General features: G+C 52.3%; 7 protein-coding genes across 7 annotated transcripts; 3 read left to right on the forward strand and 4 right to left on the reverse strand.

The window, feature by feature from the left end:
* Nucleotides 1-7,882: 7,882 nt before the first annotated feature.
* On the reverse strand, nucleotides 7,883-8,847 carry BDW70DRAFT_164078 (uncharacterized protein; the record flags this gene model as incomplete). The annotated part of the gene is made up of 2 exons (XM_073741411.1): nucleotides 7,883-8,420; nucleotides 8,492-8,847. 2 exons carry the CDS (start codon nucleotides 8,845-8,847, stop codon nucleotides 7,883-7,885), a joined length of 894 nt encoding a protein of 297 aa, XP_073591661.1.
* Nucleotides 8,848-10,575: 1,728 nt separating this feature from the next.
* On the reverse strand, nucleotides 10,576-12,153 carry BDW70DRAFT_172020 (MFS transporter; the record flags this gene model as incomplete). Its single annotated transcript, XM_073743376.1, has 2 exons — nucleotides 10,576-11,549; nucleotides 11,636-12,153. The coding sequence occupies 2 exons, from the start codon at nucleotides 12,151-12,153 to the stop codon at nucleotides 10,577-10,579; spliced, it is 1,491 nt and encodes a 496-aa protein (XP_073591662.1).
* Nucleotides 12,154-13,094: 941 nt separating this feature from the next.
* Nucleotides 13,095-15,151, forward strand: BDW70DRAFT_172022 (cytochrome P450; the record flags this gene model as incomplete). The annotated part of the gene is made up of 7 exons (XM_073743377.1): nucleotides 13,095-13,113; nucleotides 13,323-13,483; nucleotides 13,561-13,937; nucleotides 14,009-14,096; nucleotides 14,151-14,699; nucleotides 14,755-14,913; nucleotides 14,984-15,151. The coding sequence occupies 7 exons, from the start codon at nucleotides 13,095-13,097 to the stop codon at nucleotides 15,149-15,151; spliced, it is 1,521 nt and encodes a 506-aa protein (XP_073591663.1).
* A 666-nt stretch (nucleotides 15,152-15,817) lies between these two features.
* BDW70DRAFT_144278 (uncharacterized protein) lies at nucleotides 15,818-17,580 on the reverse strand (the record flags this gene model as incomplete). The annotated part of the gene is made up of 2 exons (XM_073738228.1): nucleotides 16,417-17,580; nucleotides 15,818-16,327 (listed from the first exon to the last, which is right to left on the reverse strand). Coding segments are annotated over exons 1-2 (1,355 nt in total), but the record flags the coding sequence as incomplete, so codon positions are not given.
* A 626-nt stretch (nucleotides 17,581-18,206) lies between these two features.
* BDW70DRAFT_172023 (FPP/GGPP synthase family protein) lies at nucleotides 18,207-19,489 on the forward strand (the record flags this gene model as incomplete). The annotated part of the gene is made up of 3 exons (XM_073743378.1): nucleotides 18,207-18,326; nucleotides 18,468-18,782; nucleotides 18,840-19,489. The coding sequence occupies 3 exons, from the start codon at nucleotides 18,207-18,209 to the stop codon at nucleotides 19,452-19,454; spliced, it is 1,050 nt and encodes a 349-aa protein (XP_073591665.1). The 3' UTR covers nucleotides 19,455-19,489.
* A 665-nt stretch (nucleotides 19,490-20,154) lies between these two features.
* On the reverse strand, nucleotides 20,155-21,828 carry nscD (prenyltransferase nscD; the record flags this gene model as incomplete). The annotated part of the gene is made up of 2 exons (XM_073743379.1): nucleotides 21,610-21,828; nucleotides 20,155-21,534 (listed from the first exon to the last, which is right to left on the reverse strand). The coding sequence occupies exons 1-2, from the start codon at nucleotides 21,706-21,708 to the stop codon at nucleotides 20,155-20,157; spliced, it is 1,479 nt and encodes a 492-aa protein (XP_073591666.1). The 5' UTR covers nucleotides 21,709-21,828.
* Nucleotides 21,829-22,382: 554 nt separating this feature from the next.
* BDW70DRAFT_172028 (acetoacetate-CoA ligase) lies at nucleotides 22,383-24,705 on the forward strand (the record flags this gene model as incomplete). Its single annotated transcript, XM_073743380.1, has 3 exons — nucleotides 22,383-22,482; nucleotides 22,558-24,074; nucleotides 24,163-24,705. The coding sequence occupies 3 exons, from the start codon at nucleotides 22,383-22,385 to the stop codon at nucleotides 24,703-24,705; spliced, it is 2,160 nt and encodes a 719-aa protein (XP_073591667.1).
* Nucleotides 24,706-25,129: the final 424 nt, after the last annotated feature.

Raw genomic sequence — 25,129 nt, forward strand, 5'->3', positions numbered from 1 at the left:
TTTACTAAAGTCCTAAATCGCCAATCTGCGGCACAGTACATACATCCTCGTACATGAATAATTACAAGAAAAACAGCATAATCTATGCATTCTCATAATCTTGGCAAGTTTATGTTGTTTACACTAGTGAGGTTAACCGCGGTGACCGCGGTTATAACCTAGCTATAACCATAACCTCACCGCAGAGCGAGGTTATCAAAATCTCATAACAATCACCTCACCGCGCGGTTATGGTAATGGTTAACCGCGGCTAACCGCGGTCATGCCGCAGCCTATTTACAACCTTCAAACGATGCATTTAAGAACTTTGGTGTCAGTACTTGCCAAGTACTTATAAATTTATAAATTGTCGTATACAACTTTGTATGTTACTTATTCCAATGTATTTCGTTCTAATTGTAGCTACAGCACAGAAAAGGGTTGATTGGGACCACATAACTGCAGGACCGGTTTCATGGATAATCTAAAGTATATAACAACATCTTGACCATTGATGGTGGCAATGGCAACTAAGCATGTGCTTTGCCTACAAGACGTACTATCACCCTGAATAGAGAAAGTTGAATTTATTTTTCTCACCCTGAAGGTTCCAAGTATATCATGCGATGGGGAAGAGCGTTCTATCCAATGTTCAACAATCCTAACGCTGTAACGTGTCACCATGAGGCGACCACCTGGCAGACAATGTTTTTGGGTTGCGCACGAAGGCACACTGCATATTATGTAATAATAGAGGAGAAAATGCGTATTACTTTGTATCTGAAGGCTCTGTTTATATGAATACCACGGTTTTTAAGAATAAGCAGGACACAGACAAGTATGAAGACGATAACCACTGGTCAAAAATCAAAGGAAAAGCCCTGTTCGTTTTCCATAGGCCGCCAGCATAGACGAGCGATCATGGAAGGAACTGGGCGGCCTTAGAAACCAAGGAGCGAATACCAGTCAAATCCACCAGTAGCCGAGGCCTCAGCATTGGCAACGACGGTAGCATCAGAGAGGGCGAAGCTAGTCGAGAAGGAAGTTGTGAAGGATGTACTAAAGGTGGTAGGTGTGCCTGTGGCCCATTCAAGAATATTGGAGAGGTCGATCCCATTGTTCGAGGTTGAGGTTGCTTCTGCGTTGTCACAGTCTTCATCAGAGGCGGATGCTCCAGCGCTGCCAGATGCACTGCCAGATCCTCCGATGCTCACGGACGCAGAGTCGCTGCCAGACCCAGAGACATCGCCGGACGCTCCGGTGCTTCCAGATATTCCAGCGCTGCCTGATCCTCCAGAGCTAGCAGTGCCAGAGGCGCTTGCAGAGCCGGAAGTCGTGACGGATGCTCCAAGACCAGCAGATCCAGTGGCACTGCCAGACCCCTCAACATCTCCAGAAGCTCCGGCACTTCCAGACCCTTCGGCACCAGCTGATCCTCCAACGCTGCCAGAACCACTAGCGGAGCCTGAGCCTTCAGCACTGCCGGATCCCTCAGCCCCGGCGCTTCCAGATCCTCCAACACTGCCAGAATCGCCAACAGAGCCTTCAGAACTTCCAGAACCACCAATACCAGCTGAACTGCCAACATTGCCAGATCCCCCAATGCCTCCGGATGCCTCAGCTTCAGCTCCTCCGGTAGCAGAACCAGACGCGGTAGTACCGCTGAGCCCGGTGCTGGTGGCGTCCACTCCAACCCAAGCACCACCGGAGCCTTCAGCGCTTCCAGATGCTCCAACATCACCACTACCACCAACACTTCCAGATGCTCCAGCGCCAGCAGCTCCTGTAGCGCTACCAGAGGCAGCAGCACCAGTGGAGCCAGTAGAAGTGCCAGAAACTTCAGAACCAGCGTTGCCAGAGCCACCAATATTTCCTAACCCAGTAATACTTCCAGAACCTCCAGTATTGACTGAACCAGAAAGACTGCCAGAGCCTTCAGCGCCAGCGGATCCAACTGCACTACCTGATGCAGCAGCACCTGAAGCCCCAGTATTGGTGGTGGACACTCCAACTCCAGCATCACCAGATCCTCCGACGCTGCCAGATGCAGTAGCACCAACGGATCCGGTACCAGATCCTTCAAGCCCCGCTGAACCACCAACAGTAGCAGAACCACCGAGACCAGCGTGACCTCCGGCACTACCAGAACCTCCAACCGCTCCTGATGCTTGAGCACCAGCGGCAGCTGTGGCAGATCCAGATCCTCCAACCCCAGTCGATCCGCCAACACTCCCAGAACCGCTGATACCTGCTGATCCGCTCAGGGAGGCAGAACCAGCTATACCGGCGTGACCTCCAGTATTACCAGAGCCTTCAACCGTTCCAGATGCTCCACCACCGACGACACCCGTGGCGGACCCAGACGCTCCAATACCAGCCGATCCGCCTAAGGTAGCAGATCCGCCAAGGCCGGCATGACCAGCGGCACTACCTGAAGAAGCGGGGCCAGCAGCTCCTGTAGCAGAGCCAGAACCGCCGAGGCCAGTTTGACCAGCGGCACTTTCAGAAGCAGCGGCGCCAGCGGTGCCTGTAGCGGATCCAGATCCTCCAATACCTGCTGATCCTCCTACGCTACCAGAGGCACCAAGGCCAGCTGAGCTCCCTGCAGAGCCTCCAAGACTTCCAGATCCACCGAGGCTAGCAGAGCCACCTAGATCCGCGTGACCACCAATACCACCCGCAGCACCGCCAGAGGCTTCAGCGCCAGCAGAGCCGGTTGCAGTTCCAGATGCGCCAAGTCCGGCATGACCGCTGAGACCAGCGTGGCCACTAAGACCAGCGGAACCTTCAACGGAACTCCCAATACTTCCAGATCCTCCAATACCACCGGAGCCAGCCGCGCTTCCAGATGCTTCCGCGCCAGCTGACCCTGTCACGGTGCCAGATGTGCCAAGGCCGGCGTGGCCTCCAAGAGATACTCCAAGACCAGCATGTCCACCTAGATCCGCGGAGCCCCCGGCACTACCTGATGCTTCAGCACCAACACCACCGGTGGCCGTACCAGATACTCCAATGCCAGCGGAGCCTGAAGCAGAACCTCCAATACTTCCAGATCCACCCATACCTGCAGCGCTGCTGGCCGAGCCATCTAAGGATCCTGTGGCACTGCCGGATCCTCCAACTGTGCCAGAGACGCCAGCAGAAACTCCAATACTTCCAGATCCTCCAGTACTAGCGGATTCTCCCAGAGAACCCCCGGCGGACCCTCCAATACCACCAGAGGCACTGGCGGAACCACCAGAAGAACCACCAAGACTAGCCGAGCCGCCTAGAGAGCCGCTAGTAGAGCCTTCATCACAGTCTTCTGCAGACCCGCCGACACTACCACTGGCACTACCAGATCCATCAACACTACCACCAGCAGACGCCTCCGCGGACCCGGAAGCACTTCCCTTCCCAGATAGGCCGGCTATCCCAGAGAGGCTAAAGCTCCCACCGAGCGAAGCTGACGTCTGACCAGAAGCCGATCCCTCACCGCCATTACTAATAGGCCTTCCAAACAAGGCACTGGTCTTGTAGAGGCCTTGAGGATGAGCGACATCGCGGGTCTCGGTGTTGCGAGCGGGCGTGGGCGGGGGCGCGCTGAGAGCGCCGGCGAGGAGAGTAAGGGCGACAGCGACCTTCACGTTGGAGTTGGTCTTCATTTTGAGATTCAAGGATGAGATAAAATGGGATCCAGCGAGTGGTGATGCTAAGAGTCGAATGAGCACAGCTCAGGTCGATTCAATTAGTGATTAAGATTAGAACGAAAGATATTGTATGCAAAGCGAAGGACGAACGAGAAGGAGATAGCTGCTGGAAGCACAGGAATGGAGTATGATGTGATGTGTTGAGATAGAAGAGGAAGAATACTGGGATTCATGATGGTTTATATAGACTTGATCCATAGCTGCCAATTTCTCGAGGAAGAGGAACAGGTACGTCCACTTACTCAGGATTAGGGCAAGGTTTGTCCGCGGCGTACTGTAGCGTGTTTCGCTGTGGGACTCCATTTCACCAGCAGCTCAGTTTTTGTGACGTGGATAAGATGCTAATGGAGAATTTGTAGGCTAAACATTCCAGTATTTCGATAAGTATAGACCGACTAGGTAGCTAGTATAGGTACCAACTCGTACCGTCCACAAGTGGGTGGAGACTGGGGAAGCTGCCGAAGAACAGATGGGCCCCTTTTCCACCGGTACCACCAATCCCAAATTGGCCACCACGAACGCTAGTTGGTTAGTTCAAGATAATCAAGGTTCGCAAGTCATGCTGCAGCTGAGAGTCCGGACTGGACTCCTTACCCGGCGCACCCGGTTAGCTATTACTATTAGTAGCATGTTACAAGTCACAGCTTGTCTCAGTTTGAGACTGACTGCATGATTAATCAATGGATCAACACGGACTTGGATGCTCGTGAGCGTATAGCCCAGAGTTTCCAAGCCTCGAATTTGAGCTTGAAGACATCAGTGGTCGAGACGAACTATCCGGAAAGTCTAGACACGAACCATGAAGGGACTCAACCCCTTGAGTAGCTGAAGAATACCTACTTCTCGAGAATGACCTTCATCCGTGTAAAGCAATCCGTTCTGTGACAGACTAGCCCCGAGCTAGCGATAACTAAAACAACCCTAATTCCCATTCGTGGCGTGTTCGAACCCCGAATGACAAATCTTCAATGGGCTCCACAGAAGCTCGACTAAATCCCTGCCGTCACCATGTTGCCGTCGTTTCAGTTCATCACCAAATATAGCTACCCAATAAACCTACTTTGCAGCGCTTGATTTTGGAACGAACCATCTGCCGCAGCGCCGCGGCCTGCAAATGCCCCTGTGCAATGCGCTGGGATGGCCTCCTCTTCAATCTGTGCAGTTGTGCTGAGTGGCCCTGGAGCAAAGTAGAGCATGTACGAATCGCTACCAGTGCATGGATTACAGTATCAGTCTTCGGCATTGCGTGAACACAGCAATTACCTACTCGATCGGCAACAAGGATGGTCTGCTAAAACATCACTGTGTAGAGCTTATGAGCAGAGCAAAGATACCCACTAAGCATTAACCGGCTCGCACTCTGTTGGCGTGCGATACACCTGCCCCAGTTGCCATACTACGTATCAGTAGACATGATCGTGCCAGTTCTAGGTATACCGTGCGCTCGCTTACGTCCACATACATGTACGGCTCCGAGCTTTCTCTCAGGACCCCGCTACTTTCCATTTGGAATCCGGACAGCCTGTTGCCCTCATACAACCCGAATCAGAGGGAGCGTCGATACATCCATAACGTTGCTGAGAATTGAGATGGACGCGCGAGCTGACCCACAAGTCTCGTCGGTGGCCACAGGACAATCCATCCGTCTGTCAGCAGAACCTCCATTCATTACCATAATGGGTACCGCAGCCAAAGACCAGGTTTTCGCGCGAGGTGTATAGGCTGCCTGGCTAAAGCTTCTTTGCGCCAGTGGGGCGGCCATTAAGTCGACATCCCGTTCCGAGCTTTTCATAGTTGGCGCGTGCGCGGCTAGTTGATGCGAGACAGCCGGTGTATCATCTATATCTATCGTGGTTACTGCGTTACCCGACAACGCTGCGTGTTGGAAGTCCACATGGGGGCAGTCGTTATTCGTACGGCATTGACCTTGGGGTGTAGCAAAGAGAGTAGTCCAAACGCAAGGTAGGGAATTCGCATCAATAAACATGTATCTCGGGCTCTATATCTCGTGCATCGCCCCCATATTTAACTTGCACTTGGATAGTACATAGGCATTGTACTGTGGCTTATCCTCGTGCAAATCTCTAAAATAGTGCGGTATTCCTAGATTGCATCTATTCTTGCTCGAGATCCCCCTGAACCCGAGCTACAGGCGTGGCCGTGATAGCATCCTGTACACACGGGTTACTTAGCGGTCCTCGCGTGGATGGGTTTCAGGTAGTCTATATCTAACACTTTATCAAGTCAGGTCTGCTGATCCCGAATGACTGCATACATACACGTACTGGTGTACTCGAGGTAAGTAACAACCCAACCGAGCTGTGAACAGTCAACGCCCCCGGAGTGGGCGCGCTGGGGATACCGCAAGGTGACGATGCTTCAGGAAGTTCTGGGAGCATCATTCCCTGTTTTCTGATTGCCGATTGTAGGAGCATGGACGATGTGATAAACTCGGGGTGTCACTGGTCCGTGTAGGTGTTGAAGCAGGCAGGAGTCAGTATATCGGATCGCTGTATAAACGTTCAGCTGATCAAGGATACTTTCAAGAAGTTTGTCTCCTCCCGCCAGGAGGAAGCCAGATCATGAAGATACAACCTCCGGACATTGAGCTATCAATAACAACAGTAAAAAGACCGTTAGCCGCAGGATATTTACAGCAGCGACCAACTTCGTCGGCGTATACCAACTATAGGCATGACGGAGACACGTCTTATTGCAGCTCAACCACTTCAACCAGCGATCGATGCAGCTCATGCATTTATTAAGGTACAATGTACAGATATATATATTTAATTTTAGAGGTGAGGTGGGCACTCGAAGTATATAACTGCGTGTCGGTTAATCAACGGAGGCTGAACGTAGCAAAAGTTGATGAAGCGAATAGTTGTCTCGATGAAAAAAAAAAGTATAAAACTTATCATCGCTGACTCTATGCACAACATTCAAATGTTGTTATTAGAAAGCTCTGGTTATTTTAGTTTGTTGGCGTTCGCGCATGTCGAGTATGTCTATCATCTCCCTATCGCCCACCAAACATCGCTTTCGATTTCTATCTCGTCTTTTCAGTCACTTTGACTATCCGAACATTATCTACAAACACCAACTCCGCCAAAATCCCCGTCAACACATTTAATCGCTAGATTGTCCAATGAATAATAAGAAGAACCCCGCCCGCGTGCGTCTACTTCCTAAAAACATTCCCTAGACCATGCCACTCCTCAAGCCCATTCACCCTTTCCTCAACACCAACTCCTTGAGCGGCACTCCGGCGTAGAACTCCGAACTACACACCCGCCTTTAAGTCCTCACGAATCGACTTTAACGGAATCGTCCGCGGTATTGCTGTTAACACGCAGACCGGACACATAATTCCGCCAGCGGCAAAGTTACCATTGTCCTCTTCATTCCGCCGTTCGTCTTCGCTGGGCCAAACGAGGAGCATCCGGCCGAAGGTATGAGTCTGTCGCTCTGAACCAAAGGGAGCGCAGAGCTAACGATGCGATGCCCGAACCGGATCCGCCGAGATTGGATTGCTAGGACATGCGTTCTATGTTTGTAGTGATGGTGGAGCGGAATTCTGAGGGATTGGGGAAATTGATTCTGCCTGGGCTGTTCAGAGCAGTGGTTGTGAGGCCTGATTATGGTGAGGAGCCTGCAGCCTCACTGACAGTGTGTTAAGTTCATCTCTTTTCTGTTCTTCTTGTTTCGTTCGCTCCTTTCTCCTTGATAGTACAATTGTATGCGTTGGCCTTTTGCTGGGAATTAGCTTTGCATATCCGTACTGCTTAGTAGACGTATGTAGGGTTAGGCCTCGCCATAGCCCTGGGCGGGCTTTGGGCGCACCCTCCCTGCCCGCCAGGCTGAAACGGGCGCCCGCGGGCTGTTAAACAAGTCAAACACGCCAAGGCTCGTGGTTTGCATTATTTGTGCTAGTTTTGTTGTTGTTGTTGTTGTTGTTGTTGTTGTTGTTGTGTATTTTACGGCCGTGGCTCGTGACGTGCACGTTTTCCACTATCCCTGAACAGGGCAAAGGCCGCCAGGGGGTGAGCCCTGGGTGTCTCCAACTATCTGCTAGTTCTATGTACAAATAAGGAACTTCGGCGCGTTTACATAGCTAGCTCTACGCCTGGCATCATCTCGCCCAAGTCGCACAGAATCCCCTTGGCGGCGGACTCGTATAATGCGTCGGCCGAGAGCCTCCAAGTGGTGCCAGATCAGCGGGTTGTTGCTAGTCCCCGTTTACAATCGCTCTTTGTATCCGATAGGTGTGTCCTTGCCGATCCCGGGAGCGACTCCTGACTGGAGGCAGTGGTCCGAAGACGAGGGTTGGTGCACAAGCGGAGGCGCTGGAACATGTGATGGGTCTCCATGAGGGACGAGATACCGGCCGCCGCTCCACCGTCGCTGATAATGCTCTTGACGGGCCTCGAGGTGGAGCGCTCGGAGTTCTCCAGCTCTTCGTTGAATCTAGTTAGTTCGGATCCCAACGACTCTTCCGTAATGCTGGTGACGGCGTGCGCCAAAATTTGCTGAAAGCCGTCTGGCTGGGGCGCTTCCAGCCTCTGGGAAAAGTCGCTAACTAACACGCCTAGGCGGAAGGAAACTCGCAGACACTTGGCTCCATTGTTGACAATCTCTGCCAGGGTGGTAGATTGGGCCACTGCGGCTCTGGGGAAGAGACCAAGGCTTAGGCCTGCCACTGTCGCCACATTGTCGGGCAGATCCAGTACCTTGTCAAGCGCCTCATGATGTCTACAGTGCTCTGTTAGCAGACGGCTCATATTTGCGCCGTTCTTGGGGCCTGTGGACTGGAGGATGCCCACCTAATAAACAGGCCCAGCTGCAGAACAATGAGTAGGGCTGTTTCGATGGCAGGCCCGAGGCCAAGATGCCGCAGGTAGCCATTCTCAGACAGCGTCGCAATGCTGTCAAAGTGCGGCACCTGGCTCCTGATGTAGTGCGGCAGCCTGGAGATTTCCTCTTGCACGACAACCGTGGATTCTCTGAGATGGGCATCAAGAAGCCGAAACCCTCCGTCCTTGCTTTGCTGCTGTAGGCGGCGAAACAGCTCGTTCAGGTCGTTGCTTGGGAACTTGTTGCCAGAGTACAGCGCCGTCGGCTCCTTGCAAGCAGCGCTTTTCTCCCCGGCCTTGTCCTCGATTTGGCGGGAAAGAGACATCTTGTGACGGGGGATGCGCAACACGAACAGATCAATGTTGCCTCGGAGGAGAAAAAAAAGGCGAGCAAGAAGAAGGCGAGCAGAAAGAAAGTAATTACGGCATCGTTCCCGGCGCACCCTTGACCAAATATATGGAAGGAGACTTCTAGGGCGCTCTGTGCAGCCGGTTTTTGACAAGCTTCTCGCCATCATAGGGACCAACCCCGTTCTATTCCATCTACTACGTCACGGTGCAGGTACGGCCAACCGTAGCCAGTGCTCAGGGCCTAAAGTACAGCGGTGCGTTTCATGTGACTGTGAACGGCGTACAAAACCCGAAGTTATCCCTTGGAGACTATTGATCCCCGAGTTGGCTCAGCTCAAAAAGGGTATAGTCACGGTGATGTGTACTGCAGATCCGGGGTATCGTGACTGGAACACATCACGCCATCCTGAAGCTGGCCATCAACTGGTTGCAGAGGCACATTCCCAAGCCTGCTAGGCTCGGTAGGCGTCGCGTCCGAGGTTTGGCCAAGGGCATCATGCTTTTCTAAAGACGCTCCTAGCTCTGGGTTTGTTGCCCCGAAGCCCGGCCACGTAGTCCATCAACCTCAGCGACACACTACGCTTCCTTTCTGGCAACAAGTTCTGCTCCGCCGTCCTCTACGCCATATCCATACCAACCCGAAAGCACTCCAGCACAGAGACCGCTACAACGTTGACTGTTTCCTGCGGGTGGGCAACGACAACGAGTTCATCGTGAGCCCGGGGTGATTGACTCTCAACTAACGTGGCAAGACTTAAAATCTTGACGTATTTCGCGAGTCTCACGCGCAGCAAGTGACAGATGTCTATGCTGACAGAGTGCGCTATGGAGCGCATGGAAAGCCCCGTTGCTTGATGAGACAGAATAGTGGAATATCCTGTACCTACTACGTCGTCAGGTCAAAGGAGAGACTTAATAGCGCTGCGCGGACTACACCCATAGCGTTTCGCCGCGATCCGCGCTACTTCGCTTGCCCGCGACCAAGGAGAGTCCATATCCTTCAAATAGCTGCTGGCCTTAAGCTAGGACGATTCCTATACTAGCGGGATATGGGGATGTGGCGGGGGAAGAAGGCGGCCTGGAACATGAGCTTACGGAAGGCAGAAGATATTAGCTTATCCGTCAGAGGGAAGCTCGCTGGCAGCGCTTCGGGTTGGATAGTGCATCAAGGACAGGCTTGCTGATTGGCCTCCGGATCCTGGAGCCGCCCGCTTGAATCCATTCTCGTGTAGCAGTATTATGGGCTTTTGGCACACAGGTTGTAGCTGTTGGAGCCGCCGCCGGCCAGCAACATCTAGTGGCAAGTTTCGGCTTGCAAAAATGCTGGGGAGAGCACACTTGAGACAGCTACGCTGCGGCGTTTGATTCGATAGGGTGGATAGCCGGATGTGCTGGCGGGTTAAAACCCGACAACTCAGCCGACTTTGTTGCTTGTAGCGCTGCCGCTGGTCAGAAGCAAAGAGGAGAGAGGAGAAGAGTTATTATCGTATATCGACTTATCCATTAAATACACAGCTTACAGGTCTGCGTTTGCATTTGCCCTTACCCACTTCGTTATTCTCTCAAGATCCCACGGCTTGTGAAACGCTTGTGAGGAAAGGTCACTGTACGTCTATAATTTCTCTAAACGTCGCGTGGCATCCTATAGCAGGACCATTCCCACATCCCCCCCATCCCAGGTCTTCCCTCCCCGCTCGGGGATGCTCAGCCAGCCGCGTACCTGGACATGGTACGCAGCTTGGGGCCAAAGTGCCAGAAAACAAAGGGCGCCATCCAGCCAAACCCGATACTGAAGAACCCCAGCACGCTGGTGCCCCATCCGTAGCCAAGGGCATTGTACATGTAAGGAGCAAACAGCGGGAAGCCAAAGCCCGCCAGGCTGCGCAGAATAGCACAAGCGGCCATAGCGCTGGCGGCGTAAGTTTGGTAACTGTCGACAATATACGTCTGCATGCCCTGTAGGCAGGATATAGTACCTCCAGTGAAAATGGCGGCGCCAATATTGGGCATGATCCAGTGCACGCGCCCGATACTCCAGCCATACCAGAAGAGCCCGATGGTGCTGATAACAGAGCCCACGGCCAGAGAGGGCATGCGGAACTCGGGCTTACCAATGTTATTGTTTTGAACCTTGAGAGTCTTGTAAATACGGTCAATGACCTTAAGGTTAAAGATGAGGCCTGCAAATGACCCAATGGCAATGGAGAGGTAGTTGACGCCACCAATTCCGGACTCCTCGTGATACACCAGGGTCCAGATGTCAGGGAAAGTCGCAAACATAAGGTAGGTGGTGCCAAACAGGTAGGCCATGTAGATGGCCATGCAAAAGATAATAGGCTGCGTGAAAAACAGCTTGAGCGGCCTCTCAAAGGCGTGCGCAAGTGTGTAGACGAGCGTGTCAACCTTGCCGTCGACATACAGCTTCTCGTTGCAAGTCTTCTTTGCCAGAAAGTCTCGCCGCATGCGAAGCAACGTGGCTGGGTGGCTCTCGCGCAGCCAGACGAACCCGATGGCCTGGATACCAACGGCGGCGGCCGACGTCGACCAAAAGACCCAGCGCCACGTGGAGTACTGGGTGACGAAGCCGCCGGCGATAGGCCCTACCACCGGACCAAGGATTGGGCCCAGGGTGTAGATGCCCATGGCCTTGCCGCGCTCTTCGGCGCTCCACATGTCGCTGCAAACACACATAAGAGTCAGCACAAGTACTCGCTTTGGTTGGCTGCCCCAGCCTATGATTCCCGGGATGCATGGGTTTCTCACCTAATGGCGCCTCCTCCAATTGCCAGCGGAGCGCTGCCACCAATGCCGGCGAGAAAGCGAAACGCGAAGAACTGGGACTTGGTCGTTGCGAACCCGCATCCCAGGTTCCAGGCCAAATACCACACGTTACTAATCTGGAGCAGCCGCATGCGGCCGTACAGTTCAGACGCAGGGCCAAAGAAGATAGGTCCCACAGCGTAAGCGAGGATAAAGATAGCCAGCGACAGGTATACCTCAATTTCGCTGTGCATGCCTAGGCTGTCGCCGAGATCCTGTAACGCGGGAGCGATCATGGCCGACGAGACGGGCGAGATGAAGACAAAGAGAGACACGGCCCATGTGTTCTTCCACTTGAGGCCCTTCGGCCAATTCTTGGGGTTTTCAGGGTCGTCGGGGCCGCGCCAAGTGACAAGGTGAGGATCCTCGTTGCCCTCGTCGTCAACAGGCGCATCGTTCGAGCTGGCGTCAGGCGACCTGGCTTCCTCCAGATCCGTGGATTTATCGCTGTCGGAGTGCATCGCATCGCTTGCGACGTGCTTAGGCGGCGTCGGCGAGGCCCTTGACATCGCCTCGTCACTCATCTCGTAGCTGTTGGGTGGAACTAGGCAGAATTGAACGAGCACCTCAACACACCAAAATATTCTGTTGACACCTGCTACTCTGCGTCACAGCCAGTGGCTTGCTGATATGTTTTCCGATGTGAACACTTATACTGTTCCACACGGCCCATGCTCTGCATTCTCTAGCCAATGGCCTGGAGCAGATATAGATCTCAACGGCACGTTGAGTTTCAGTGTAAGCTCTTTGGAATGGGTATTTTAGGATCAGAGGGCAAAGCAGCGAGCCTGCGCGGTGCACCAGCGGGGTTTGATGCGGTCAACAAGGGCCTCGGATTTTACAGGGGGGTGTTTCGGTGGAGAAAGTGAATTGGTCCAGCGCCAGCGTGGGCTCGTTGCCGCATGAGGTGAGATGGCAGCACCTAAGGTTGCATGTCACAATGAAAGAACGTGCGAAACTGGGTTGACTGGCGTGGGTTCCAATGCATCTGCTGTCGATTCAATCATTGAGCCCAAGGCGTTTATCTTGTCGCTTTTAGTTGACGGTGTAAGCGGATACGGCGAGAAGCAACAGTGGCCCTAGTGCTCCGGACTCTCCTCCGCGCGCAATTGGTGCACTGGATTATGCGCTATGAACGGGCTCCGACTAAGCGCAGCCTGCCCGGAGTAGCTATAGTGCTTTGGTATCGGGGCTTCTCCAGCTATAGCACGCGCAAGTGGGACCCTAGGCAAATAAGGACTACATTTGATCCTCCCGGTACCCCCCAGTCCATTTCCGGGGTCCCGAGGCTGACATCCATTGTTGGAGCAGACGTGCACACGGGCTCCGGCTCCGTCGGAACAGACCCGAATCACTTCGGCTTTTATTGACTACGAAAGGGATCCGCATGGCCTAGTCTCAAATGGTCGTGAGGCCAAGTGGTATGCTGTTCTTCCAGGCCCTTGGAGGTTTTGATAGGCGAATGTCTATGAGGCTGACGAGCTATAACTCTGGAACATGAAGGCTCCTGTCTTTCCCACTGCCTCCAATCTTTCCTCTCCTCTTCCCCATTAGACAAACAAGCTCGCAAATTGCACAGAAAACATGGAGTCTATAGGGCACGATTTTAACAAGTACGTGGACTTTGTAGTCCAGCAGAAGCTGTCGTTCCCACCATTGCACCAGGCAGCCATGCTTCTGGTTGGTACTGTCGCTCTGTATTTCATCGCAGATGCGATTAATAATCTCTTCTTTCATCCTCTGGCCAATGTTCCAGGGCCCCTGATCAACCGCATTAGCAAAATCCCATGGGTATGATATGAATTAACCAATATCCACTCTCGAAACATAATTTTGGTCGCAAAAGCAACCTCTAACATCCACCACAGGATTACTGGCAATGGTCAGGTCGCCTCCCGCAAAGAACAGCCGAGGTTCACCTTAAGTATGGCCATGTCGTCCGGATTGCTCCCAATGAACTCAGCTTCTCCAACCAGGAAGCGTGGCACGACATTTTTGCCAAGGTTCCAGGTAGGGAGCAATGGCCCAGGCACCCTAGGAGAGTTCCTCAGGGCAAAGGCGGCCCCAAAAGCATCATGAACACTGCTGGGTCAGAGCACGCTCGGTTCCGTAGACTTCTAAACTACGCATTCTCTGAGAAGGGCCTTCAGGAGCAACAGAAAATCATCAGCAAGTACATTGACATCTTCATCGACAAGGTCGATGGTTTCGCCAAAACTGGGGAGACTGTCAACATCACAGACTGGTGAGTGGAACAAACGAGCAGTGGTTATCATTTTGCACTGTGTCTGAATCTTGGGCTAACCCGGTCAACAGGCTGGTCATGGTTGGCTTTGATGTCATCAGCGATTTGGGATGGAGTGAGCCATTCAACTGTATCGAGAAGGGAGAGGTCCATCCATGGGTAAGCATCTCCATCTTTAGAGTGGGGAGTGCGAGAGCCTGACCATTGTTTAAGATGCAAACCTTTGCCCAAACTGCTTTCGACAGCCAGATGAAGTTCCTCTTCCGTGAGCACGGGCTGATGTGGCTGGCCCCATACTGCACTCCTAAGCGATTCCAGCTAGCCCGACTGAACAACTTCAAGTATGCTCGCAGCCGAATCGAGGATCGCATTCAAACTGGTGGTATCCGTGGTGATTTCTGGGACCGGATTGACATCAAGAGCGCTGATGATAACGCCAGTGGTGAAGGTCTGACCAAGCCAGAGATGGTTGTTTCTGCCGTGACCCTGGTTGGAACAGGTTCTGAAACCATTTCCACTCTCTTGACTGGTCTGGTTTATTACTTGGGCACTAACCCGCACGCGATGAAGAAGTTGGTCGAGGAGATCCGGACAACCTTTTCCTCAACGGACGAGGTCGATCACCTCTCCGTCCACAAGCTGAAATATCTGACGGCTTGTCTGGAGGAGACGATGCGCCTCTACCAACCAGTAACAACCCTGCTCTGGCGTGTCCCGCCAAAGGGAGGTGGCCACACCAATGGGCTGTACATTCCTGAGGGGGTAAGTGAATACGCTCACTGAGATGTTCTTGAGAGCTGACACAAAACAATGGCAGACCGGCTGCAACATGTCACTAAGGGGAATTGCTTTGAGCACTGATTACTTTCACCGGCCTTATGATTTCTGTCCTGAACGCTTCCTTGCCAACCCACCCGCGGAATTCAAGAATGAGGACCACAAGCCATATCACCCTTTCAGCGTCGGCGCTTACAACGTAAGATTCTAGACCCCCGGTGTACTTAGTAACCCAAGGCCCCTATCACTGACAATTATGATGACGATAGTGCCTGGGCCAGAACTTGGCCAACGCAGAGTCCCGACTCATCATAACCAAGCTTCTGTTGAACTATAACATCCACTTGGACAAGGACACCCCGAAGGACTGGACTGACCAGTTGTCATGGGCTGTTTATGTCAAGAAACCCCTCTATCTCACCTTTTCTCGCAGATAAGCCTGCAAATCTGCACTATCTGGCTGACCTAGCAATAAGCAGTGACAGAATGGAATGGCACGGATGGAGATGGGACTGGTCTTTGTTTCCCTTCACGCAGATTGACGAGATTTTTAGTTCTAACGACAGCAAACGCACGTTTCTAAAGAACACCTTGGAAAAGTCCCACCCTGCTTGCAACTCACTTTTGCATGTGTCGAGCGTCGAAACCTGGACAAGAATCATAGGGCTCAACCAAGCATTTCACACTGCTCTTTTCTAACGCTCAATTCGATTCGTTATAAAAGTGCACATACTTCTATTGTTGAGAAGCCCAAGGCTTTGGTAGCGTATAGGGCATGTATGTGTTCAAAGTTCTGGCCTTGCGCGCCTTGAATAGTACGTAGTTAAACCTCTTTAATGCCACTAAGAAGCTAAAACATTGACGGAATGGGATGAACATTTGTCAACGCTAGTAGTCATGCTCACAGTATCAGTCAGCAAAAAGAGGGTAATCTCAGGACCTTTTCATAAGCAGATTCATGTGCATTAGCTTTGGAAGCATATGATATCTAGGGTTTTTCATTCAATAATTTGTACTGCATACTAGGCATTTTTGGAGATGATCTGTCTTGGGTAATGGAGCGGAGTTTGGGCAAATGTAATCCTGGATATTCCCTCGGGATGGCATGCGGAGTCCACAAAGACCAGGGAAAAAAAGGAAGAAAAATCTGAGAGAAGGATGCTGTACGCTCGGAGCTAAACTTGGCCAAAGGTTTAAGGAATGATCCCCCTCCTCAACTCCTTTAATCAGTATCCTCTTCCTTCCATACTGACATCTCCTTAAAGCCAAAGTCCTCAACCGGCACGTGGTCCGCTGCTTGAGGTCCCAGATGGAGGATCTTTCCAAGGTATTTGACGACAATGAAGAGGATTCTGGTATAGGATAGTGACCGGATGAGGACTCGCATAATCCAAACGCCCCAAGCGGTCTCTGGGTTGATAATATACGGCTGGCCGGGTGCCAGCTGCTGCGCATCCTCGATAATCGGTCGCATCTGCGCATTGTACTGCGCAAGCGCAGCTGAAGGATCCGAGCTTTCTCCCTTGACGTACGGCTGGAGGTAGCCCGCTAGTTTGTAGGCTGCGCTGAAAGCCAGGGTCGTGCCCAAGCCCGAGATAGGAGACGCACAATAACTTTTGGTTCCCCCAATTTGTTGGTAAGAATTTCTGGGGAGAAGCAGACCAAATGCTGAAACGGGAGAATAGAGGTATAATTGACTTACCCTGCGTCGCCCAGGAGCACCACCCTCCCCTTAGTCCAGCTGTCCATCTTCACCTGTGAGACGGCGTCGTAGTAGAAATCGTCGGTTGCCTTCATCTCCCGGATGATTCTGTCGCACTCCCACCCGGCGTCCTTGAAGTATTCCTCCAGGAGCGCCTTTTGCGCTTCGATGCCGCCACCCTCTTTAGCCGTGACCTGCTCAAACCTGCTGTCCTTCTCATTCACCACATACATGAAAATAGTGGATCTAACGCCGAGGCTGTCTGGTCGCAACATGATACCGCGCCGGCCAGGGGCATGGAACCACCGTCTCCATTTGCCGTCCTGTTCCTCGCGGGGAATGCTGAAGAAGCCGGCATACATGCCTATCCGCTTCAATCGGTCCTTCTCTCCTTCTTCGCCCCAGACCATCTTCCGTGTCCGGCTCTGCATACCATCGGCTCCAACCAGGAGGTCAAAACTCCTTGTCTCTCCGCTCTTGGCGAAGCGCACATGCACCTGATTGTCATCCTGCTTTATCTCGTCGAGATAATCTCCAAATACATACTTGATGCCCTTGGCGCCTTTGCGCTCGGCTTCTGCGCTGACTCTCTGACTGTTCTTCCAGCACAGCTCAGCCAGCCTGCCTCTGAGAATCTCGATGTCGCTGGTTGGCATCTGTATCGTGCTGTCCTTATCGACGCGGTTCTCCGACCAGACGCGATTATGCTCATCGACAAGCTGGACGCCTTCTTCTCCGGTGGTGGAAGCCCTGATCTGCGCCTCGAGCCCGAGCTTGCGGATGATGGTCACACCCACGCCGCGTATGTCAATGTTCTGCCCGCGGAGATGAGCGCTGCGTGTAGACTCGCGCTCCAGGATGGTGATGCGCGGCTTCTGGGGGGCAGGGATGTCCGCCAGCAGCAGAAATGACGCCAGCGTCGGGCCTGCAATGCCGCAGCCAACAATGAGGATATTCAGGGGCGACATGATGCCTTTGATGCGTGATGATAGCTCGTTCTTCCGGCAAAGAAATGTATGGATAGGGAGCTAGCAGGCGAGAGCAAAGGAACTTTGAGCCACTGTGCCAAGTGCCACATGCCCCCGACTTTGGGGGGAAGCAGGCCTGCGGACTTGGAATACTCGGGCCTAAACGTCCCCGCTCAATCGAGCAGCTGCGCGGCTGGGGTGGGGGCTAGTGTATTGTCGTTTGTTGGATGACGCGGCGTGGACAAGGGCTGTACGGAGTATCTTGCTGTACTTCTAGCCGGAACAGTGCCCAACAGCAATATCACGTTCTGATTGGTGGATCGGGGTTCGGTATCGCCCGGGCCCTCCCACAGTCTTGTAATGTGTACATCATACAACATACTCCTCCGCACCACTCCAAAAAGAGAGCCTACTAGAGAAGAAAGTGCCCTAAACTGGCGTACACTGTTGAGATGCAAGCGGTCGGTATGTCGCGTGAGACGGAGGAGGTATTGCTCATTCCACGTAGCCTGGGCCCGCGGAATCCACAGCGTCTCGGCTGGGGCTCTCTCGGGCTTTGTCGAGACTGGTGTGATTGGGTCAGAGGTAAAAGGAAGGCTTCCCTTCCCTGCCCTTGCGACTTGCGACTTACAGGATGTCCGAGACACGCTTGTCCGCCGGACGGACGCCTAGATCCTCTGAGCTCCCCGCGATTCAAATGAGTATTAAGTGTTATGCAGCGTTCGCTCGCGCTGAACATGCCCTAGGTGTGACAGCCCTGCATCACCGGCTAAATAAGATTTGGTCGAGTGTAGCCCAAGGTTTATCCTATGAGCAAAGGAGATGGCTTCCGCCTCTCTTACCAGGTTCGAGGGAATCTTCCCTACCCTGGCGGATGATATCAAAAAGCAGTGCATTGAGCAATACGGACTCCCGGTACGGGTTTGGCAATGGTTCGAAAAGGTATGGAACGCACAAACTGTCCAGCATCAAGCCCCTTTTCCCTTTTCCTTGCCGTCTCCCAATGCAAGTTCTCTGGTTGTGGAAGCGCCTCAATCTCACGATATTGACCTTCTGCTTCTTTCTGTCGCTCTCTTGCTGTAGTCATTAAGTCACAATGCCATCGGCGGGAAATGCAACCGCGGACTCTCTGTCATCGATACGGCGCGGCTCCTTCTCGGACGTGACCTGGCGCCAGATGAGTATTTCCATACCGCTACTCTGGGCTGGATGATTGAGCTCCTGCAGGCCATGATGCTTGTCCTTGACGATATCATGGACGCCTCGAGTACGCGCCGCGGCAGGCCATGCTGGTACCTTGTGCCCGACGTTGGCATGATTGCTGTCAATGACGCCCCTATGCTGGAGAGCGCTATTTACCTCTTGTTAAAGAAGCATTTCCGAGGTCACCCAGCATATGTAAGTTTGACGAACCCTCTCGACGGCACTCTTCCGTATCCTTACTCCTTGTTCTAGGTGGACATGCTGGAACTGTTCCATGAAGTGTCTTTCCGAATCGAATTAGGGCAAACTTACGACATGCTGGTTGCTCCTCAAGACTCAGTGACCGTCAATTTTGCGGCTTTCAACCAAGCCACATACAATCAAATCGTCGCCTACAAGACGGCCTACTACAGTTTCCACCTTCCCGTCGCGCTCGCAATGCTTTACTGCGGCTGTGCCTCGGCTCGAAACTTGGAGCAGGCCGAGCGCATCCTCGTGGCGATGGGGACTTACTTCCAGGTTCAGGATGACTACCTTGATAATTTTGCTGACCCGACCGTGCTAGGCAAGGTCGGCACTGACATCGTGGACGGCAAATGCTCGTGGCTAGCTGTCCAGGCGCTGGAACGGTGCAATGCTGAGCAGAGGCTGGTCTTGGAAGAGAACTATGGTCGCAAGGGAGATGGCTACGAGAGAAGGATCAAGGCTCTCTACGATGAGCTCAAACTGAAAGAGGTATACATCCAGTACGAGGATGCCAAGGTGGCCGAGGTCAGACAGATGATTCACGAGGTGGATGAATCGGAGGGCTTGAAGAAGAGCGTATTCACCGAATTTTTGAGCAAAATCTACAAGAGGAACAAGTAGTTTAGCAAAGACATATACTCGGCCAGGTAACAAACCTCAGGCTACAGATATTTAGTCGTTCACCCCTCTGTCGTTGTCTGCCGAGACTGATGGTAGTCATGGCGGACGCCACAACATGCTGTCTGTCGCCATTTTCCTATAACCCCTGTTTCTTGCATTTGCCCAAGCACCGGCCAAGTGCCAAAGAGCGGTCGAAGCAAGTAGACCTATGTGATTTGCATAGCAACTGCTCTCCGAGCCGGGCCTATAGCGCCCAATAGCTGGGGATATGTCCATATATAATTAGGATTCTTGATTCTCTCTGTAGCCATCAGTAGCCACCTGCTGCCGCCTTCTTCGTTTTCTCTTCACCAGCACATCAGTCACTAGGATAACAGAAAAGCGTGAAAGACTGCTAAGACTACAGAATCAGCCAGATGACTATTCTTCACGTGGCTATTTGTCACATAATGATGTAGCAAGCCAAGCATTAATACAGTTGCAGAACAATGAATTCATATTGAGTTGTTGGTAGGCGCATGGAGCAAATATCCTCGCGCGCGATCGATTATGTTTAAAAGGGACTAGTGCTATGAATTTTTGACTATAGACGTTATGAGAACATCAGAGACTTAGATGGCTCTATCAACACCTAGAAGCCAAACCTAGAAGTAGAGGGTGAGAAGGCAAGACAGATATATTGCTATTGGACTCCACCGGATCAATACGAGTCAAAGCGGCTTCGTCTCTGACCCCTTGGCGAGAGCTCATCCTGGATCTGGGCAAATCTCCTGTAAACCTGCGGGAGAAAGTACGAGGTAATGTCGATCTCATCATCCTTAATGGCCAAGGCGAAGAAGGCTTGGAAACCGCGCTTGGTTCGCAGCTCTTCCTCGGTGATCATGCCGCGCACTAGGTTCATGTACGCCTGTGCATCTCGACCTTGGCCCCGGCGCTCGAGGAAGCCGGTGACAGCTTGAATCGCAGCCAAATCACTCTCGGAGTGCTTGCTTACATCGACTTGCATCTTAACGTGGGGCATGGCGTATTTGGGGTGGATGTCAAAGTAGAAAGTTACGCCGCTGATGTTAGCATTAGCAACGGCCCCACTGCGTCCATTGGGAAGACCTGATCGACCGTAAACGCATGGGAGAACTGTCGGTTCGTGTGAAGGAGGGAAATCTGCCTTCAAACCTCGAAGACCGTACCATAGCTCCCGCAGCTGGTCTAGCGTTCGTTGTGGTGCAGGCTTTCTTCCTCCGAGAGTCATCACCGCTACAATGTGATCGAAGGAAGCACTGCGCGAGGTGACATAGACTTTGAACCGAGAGACCTCTGGCTTGCAGCAGTCAATAGCAGTCGTACCCAGCACCGTGAGGAGATTTCCGCGTGGATCTGTCTCAATGAAATCGCGAACTGCATTTAGACAGTCCAGGGGCGCATCCTCGCCATAGGCATCGCGCATAGCCCTTGGGAAGACGTCATGGAGCATGTTTTGCACTTGCGACGGAGCCCGAGTCATCAAGCCCGCCATGACGTCCACGGTGGCACTATCGGGGCCGGTCTCCAGACCCACGAGTATTGAGGAGCCCGCAGCCTCGCGTGTTTTATCATCCGTGAGGCTTGGTATGATATGAGCGGCAAACTTCCACAGAAGAGACAGATCGGTAGCCGGGAACTTTTTTCCAAGCTCCCACAGCATCTCTTTGGCGGCGAACTCATTTAAGGGGTCTGCTGGTGTTCCCGTCAGAGGCCCTATGGCCTCCATGTAGTGGCGGATTGATACTTTGGAGCTTGGGGCCGTGCCCCATCTCCAGCTGTAACTGATTGGAGACCCATCACCTATACCGGGAGCGATACGGCTCCAGAATCCCGGGACTGCAGCCACAGCCTTTGGACCCAGGTGTGGCACTACATAGAAGCGGTGGAATAGCAACAGCTCGACCTGGCGCTGCTCCGGGTATCGAGCTTCGTGCAGCATGCGTGCCACCTGTGAGCCGGTCACTCTCCACCAGAATGAATGATTTTCGTCTGTGTCTGGGAGGAAACGAGACACCGTGTTGAAAACGTTCAATTGCGCATCCAACTCCGGTGGCTTCGACTATCACGTAAACACGAGTTAGCGTTCACCCCAGAGGAACTAATCAGAAGTGGGACTATTGGAATAGGGACTTACTAGGATATTTTCTTCCCCTTGACCTGGAGCCGCCTTATTTTCGCTTCTAACAGCTTTTTCATCGTCAATCAGAACTGAAGGACTCATTTTTTGTTTCATAAAAAGCTAAAAAGATGAATCTGTAACTGTAATCTGTAACTGTACCTTATGCACTACAGTTTGCGAACTGGAATTGACTATTGTGCCCTCTGTTCCCTTCAGAAATTAATATGAATGAACAAACCTTGATATACTATAGACGCACCCTAACGTTGCCAAGGGAAGGCGTAGGGAATGCGGACAGAAACGGGGCACATACGCTTTCCGCTCGGGTTTTATTATACATAATCCTTGTGATCGTTGATACTTCGGGCTTTGTAAAGTAGTCCCGATTTCTCTTAGCGGTCTCGGATTTTGTAATCTTACAAGGCGAAGGAGATAGCTAATGTTGCCCCCGAGTCTTTTTCCCGGGCCGGTGCCTAATTTTAGAACTCTGCATTCCGACATTACCTAGGGCTAATTCGTCCCTGGAGGTCGTCGCTGGAGCAGGCGATGGGCGTCCTAGACTCTAGAATTGTATGGCTTAGTCTGAATAGTCTGAATACAGGCGTAAAAAACATGCTTCAGTAGTCTCCAGAGTCAGCTCGTGGTTTTCAAGGAATATTCTCATAGTGTGTTCCTTCATCTGATGCTCCGGTGCTGAGGTTGTCCTTTCCAATAGATATATCAGAGCAATGCAAGCTAGCCACTAACCACCTACGCTTATTCTTTCATTGCTTCCACCAAACGGCAATATGGGGGGATTCCAAGCACGCCGTCTCCTCGTGGACTGGCTGCTTGCCACTTTTCGAGGGCTTAAGGCAACAGTGAGCGGACTGCCTATGGTAATCAGAGGTGAATTCAGGTTCCGTCAAACCGTTGGACGCTCTGCACAGCCAGAGGTTGGCCTTCTGCCAACTACAACGCCAGATATTGATTTAGGTGGTACAGACCAATCTCCCTCAGCAGGCGGCTTTCTTTGGAAGCACGACTCTCCGCAGGATACCCAGATCTGGGAGTTCCTGCAGCGAGTGAACACGAAATACGGCAAATCATTCCAAACTTATGAGGAGCTTTCCCGCTGGTCCGCCGACAATATTTCGGATTTCTGGGGCGAGGTATGGGAGTATTGCGGAATTCGACACTCCGAGTCGTACAACCGGGTTGTCATGGATGCTGAGCGGATGTGGCCGAGGCCCTCCTGGTTCGAAGGAGCGAAAATAAACCTTGCAGAGAACTTGCTATACCCTACCCGGGGAGTCGACGAGCATTCCTTGGCCGTCATCGCTGTGACGGAGACAACGCGAGAAGAGGTTACGTGGAAGGAATTGCGTGAGCGTGTTCGACAGTGCCAAGCTGGTATGAAGGCCATGAACGTGCAGGTTGGCGACCGAGTTGCTGGATTCATAGCAAACCATACGTATTCGTTGGTTGCCATGCTAGCAACCACCTCACTTGGCGCCATCTGGACAGCCGTGAGTCCTGACACAGGCGTCTCTGCGGCACTTGACCGGTTGGTGCAGATTGAGCCAGTACTCCTGTTCGCGGACAACGGCCTCATGTACAATGGCAAAAACTTTTCCGCCTTATCTAAAGTCCGGGAGATTATAGCAGCACTCCCTTCCTTGACAGCCGCTATCATCTTGCCGACTTCCCCTTCGGAGCCTACCGATCTGGATCATCGATGCGCCAACACGCGGGTGATCTCGTACAGTGACTTTATACTTCCTTCCAGCAACGGAGGAACGCTCGATTTTGTCCAACTCCCAGCTGAAAGCCCTGTTTATATCCTGTACAGCTCTGGAACAACAGGCATACCCAAATGCATTGTCCATGGAGCTATAGGTGCACTCATTCAGCACAAGAGGGAGCATGTCATCCAGAGTGATATACGACCGGGCGATCGACTCTGCTTTATTACCACGTGTATGTGGATGATGTGGCACTGGCTCGTCTCCGGCCTTGCATCTGGCATCACCGTAGTCTTGTTGAACGGGTCGCCTTTCCACTACCGCTCCGCCGATGGGAAATCAGTCAGGGACAATCTCGCGATGCCGAAATTGATTGATGAACTTGGAATCACCCAATTCGGCACTAGCGCCAAGTATCTGTCCATTCTTGAACAGAGCGAGGTGCTGCCCCGACAATGTGGCCTGACGCTCAAGACACTCAAGGCTGTCTACTCCACAGGGTCACCCTTGGCGCCGTCGACATTCCGCTACGTTTACAGAGCTTTCGGTCATGTCAACCTCGGGTCCATCTCTGGGGGAACAGACATTATCTCCGACTTTGGCGTTCCTTCTATGCTGAACCCAGTATATGCGGGAGAGATTCAGGTAACCAGCCTCGGCATGTCAGTTAGGGCTTGGGACGTTGATGGGAATGACGTGAGTGCGACTGGAAATCCTGGAGAACTAGTTTGCGTCAAGCCTTTCCCCAGTCAACCGGTAAGTGAAGCGACAGCTATGCCTTGTTCCGGTGCCTTTACACGAGGTATGACCAAGAGATTTCTGCTGACGGTTTAACCCTACTCAGGTCAAATTCTGGGGTCCAGATGGAGAGCGAAGGTACAAGTCGTCATACTTTGATCGCTTCGAAGGCGTTTGGACTCACGGTGATTTCATACGCTTTAACCCTCAAACTGGCGGCCTTGTCATGCTCGGTCGGTCTGATGGTATCCTCAATCCATGCGGAGTACGTTTCGGCAGTGCGGAGATATATAACCTTCTGCTGGCCCAATTTACACACGATATCGAGGACTCTCTTTGCGTGGGTAGGAGGAGAGAAAAAGACACCGACGAGACCGTGATCCTATTCGTCAAGATGAGAGACGGGCATGAGTTTACAACGCAGCTGGTGAACGGGATTAAGGATGCTGTGCGAAAGAATCTTTCTCCTCGTTACGTCCCCAGTATCGTAGATGCCTGTCCAGAAATCCCAGTGACCACCAATGGGAAGAAGGTGGAAGTTTTGATAAAGCAGATTCTGAGTGCGACCAACAGGAAGGCGGAATATAGTAGGAGCGTGTCCAATGGTGATTGTTTGGACTGGTATCGGGAGTGGGCAAGAAAGAATTGATATGTTGGCGTACTGATGTGTTGCCGTTTCCAAATTCAAGTTGTACATCCGAAACCTCCAACCTTGTGCCGTATCACTCAGTAGTATGTTCTATTCTAGAGCGTATGAAAAGTAGCAAAGGCATAATCTGTGCGGAAAGTCTGGCCACAAGCCAGATACTATGTATAATATAGACTATGTCCTGATGAGCTGCATTCCCTAAGGGACTACTAGTGCCGAGTTGGCCAAGTTACCCGTTTAGGTACGCAAAGCTTTGCGAAATGGATACAAATGAAGGTGGCGATCTCCTGATTGACAGTCTGTCTGGGGCTTCGGGGCATCAGATCTTCCGAATTAGGAAGGTCAACGTATGAAGCAGGATTCAACCTATTATTGGACGCCCTCACTCAATAATCGTCGGTTATCTAACGGAGCGAGGCGCTGG

The sequence above is a fragment of the Aspergillus foveolatus genome, assembly GCF_047715535.1.
Source record: "Aspergillus foveolatus strain CBS 279.81 unplaced genomic scaffold BDW70scaffold_91, whole genome shotgun sequence".
In the NCBI taxonomy this organism is placed as follows: domain Eukaryota; kingdom Fungi; phylum Ascomycota; class Eurotiomycetes; order Eurotiales; family Aspergillaceae; genus Aspergillus; species Aspergillus foveolatus.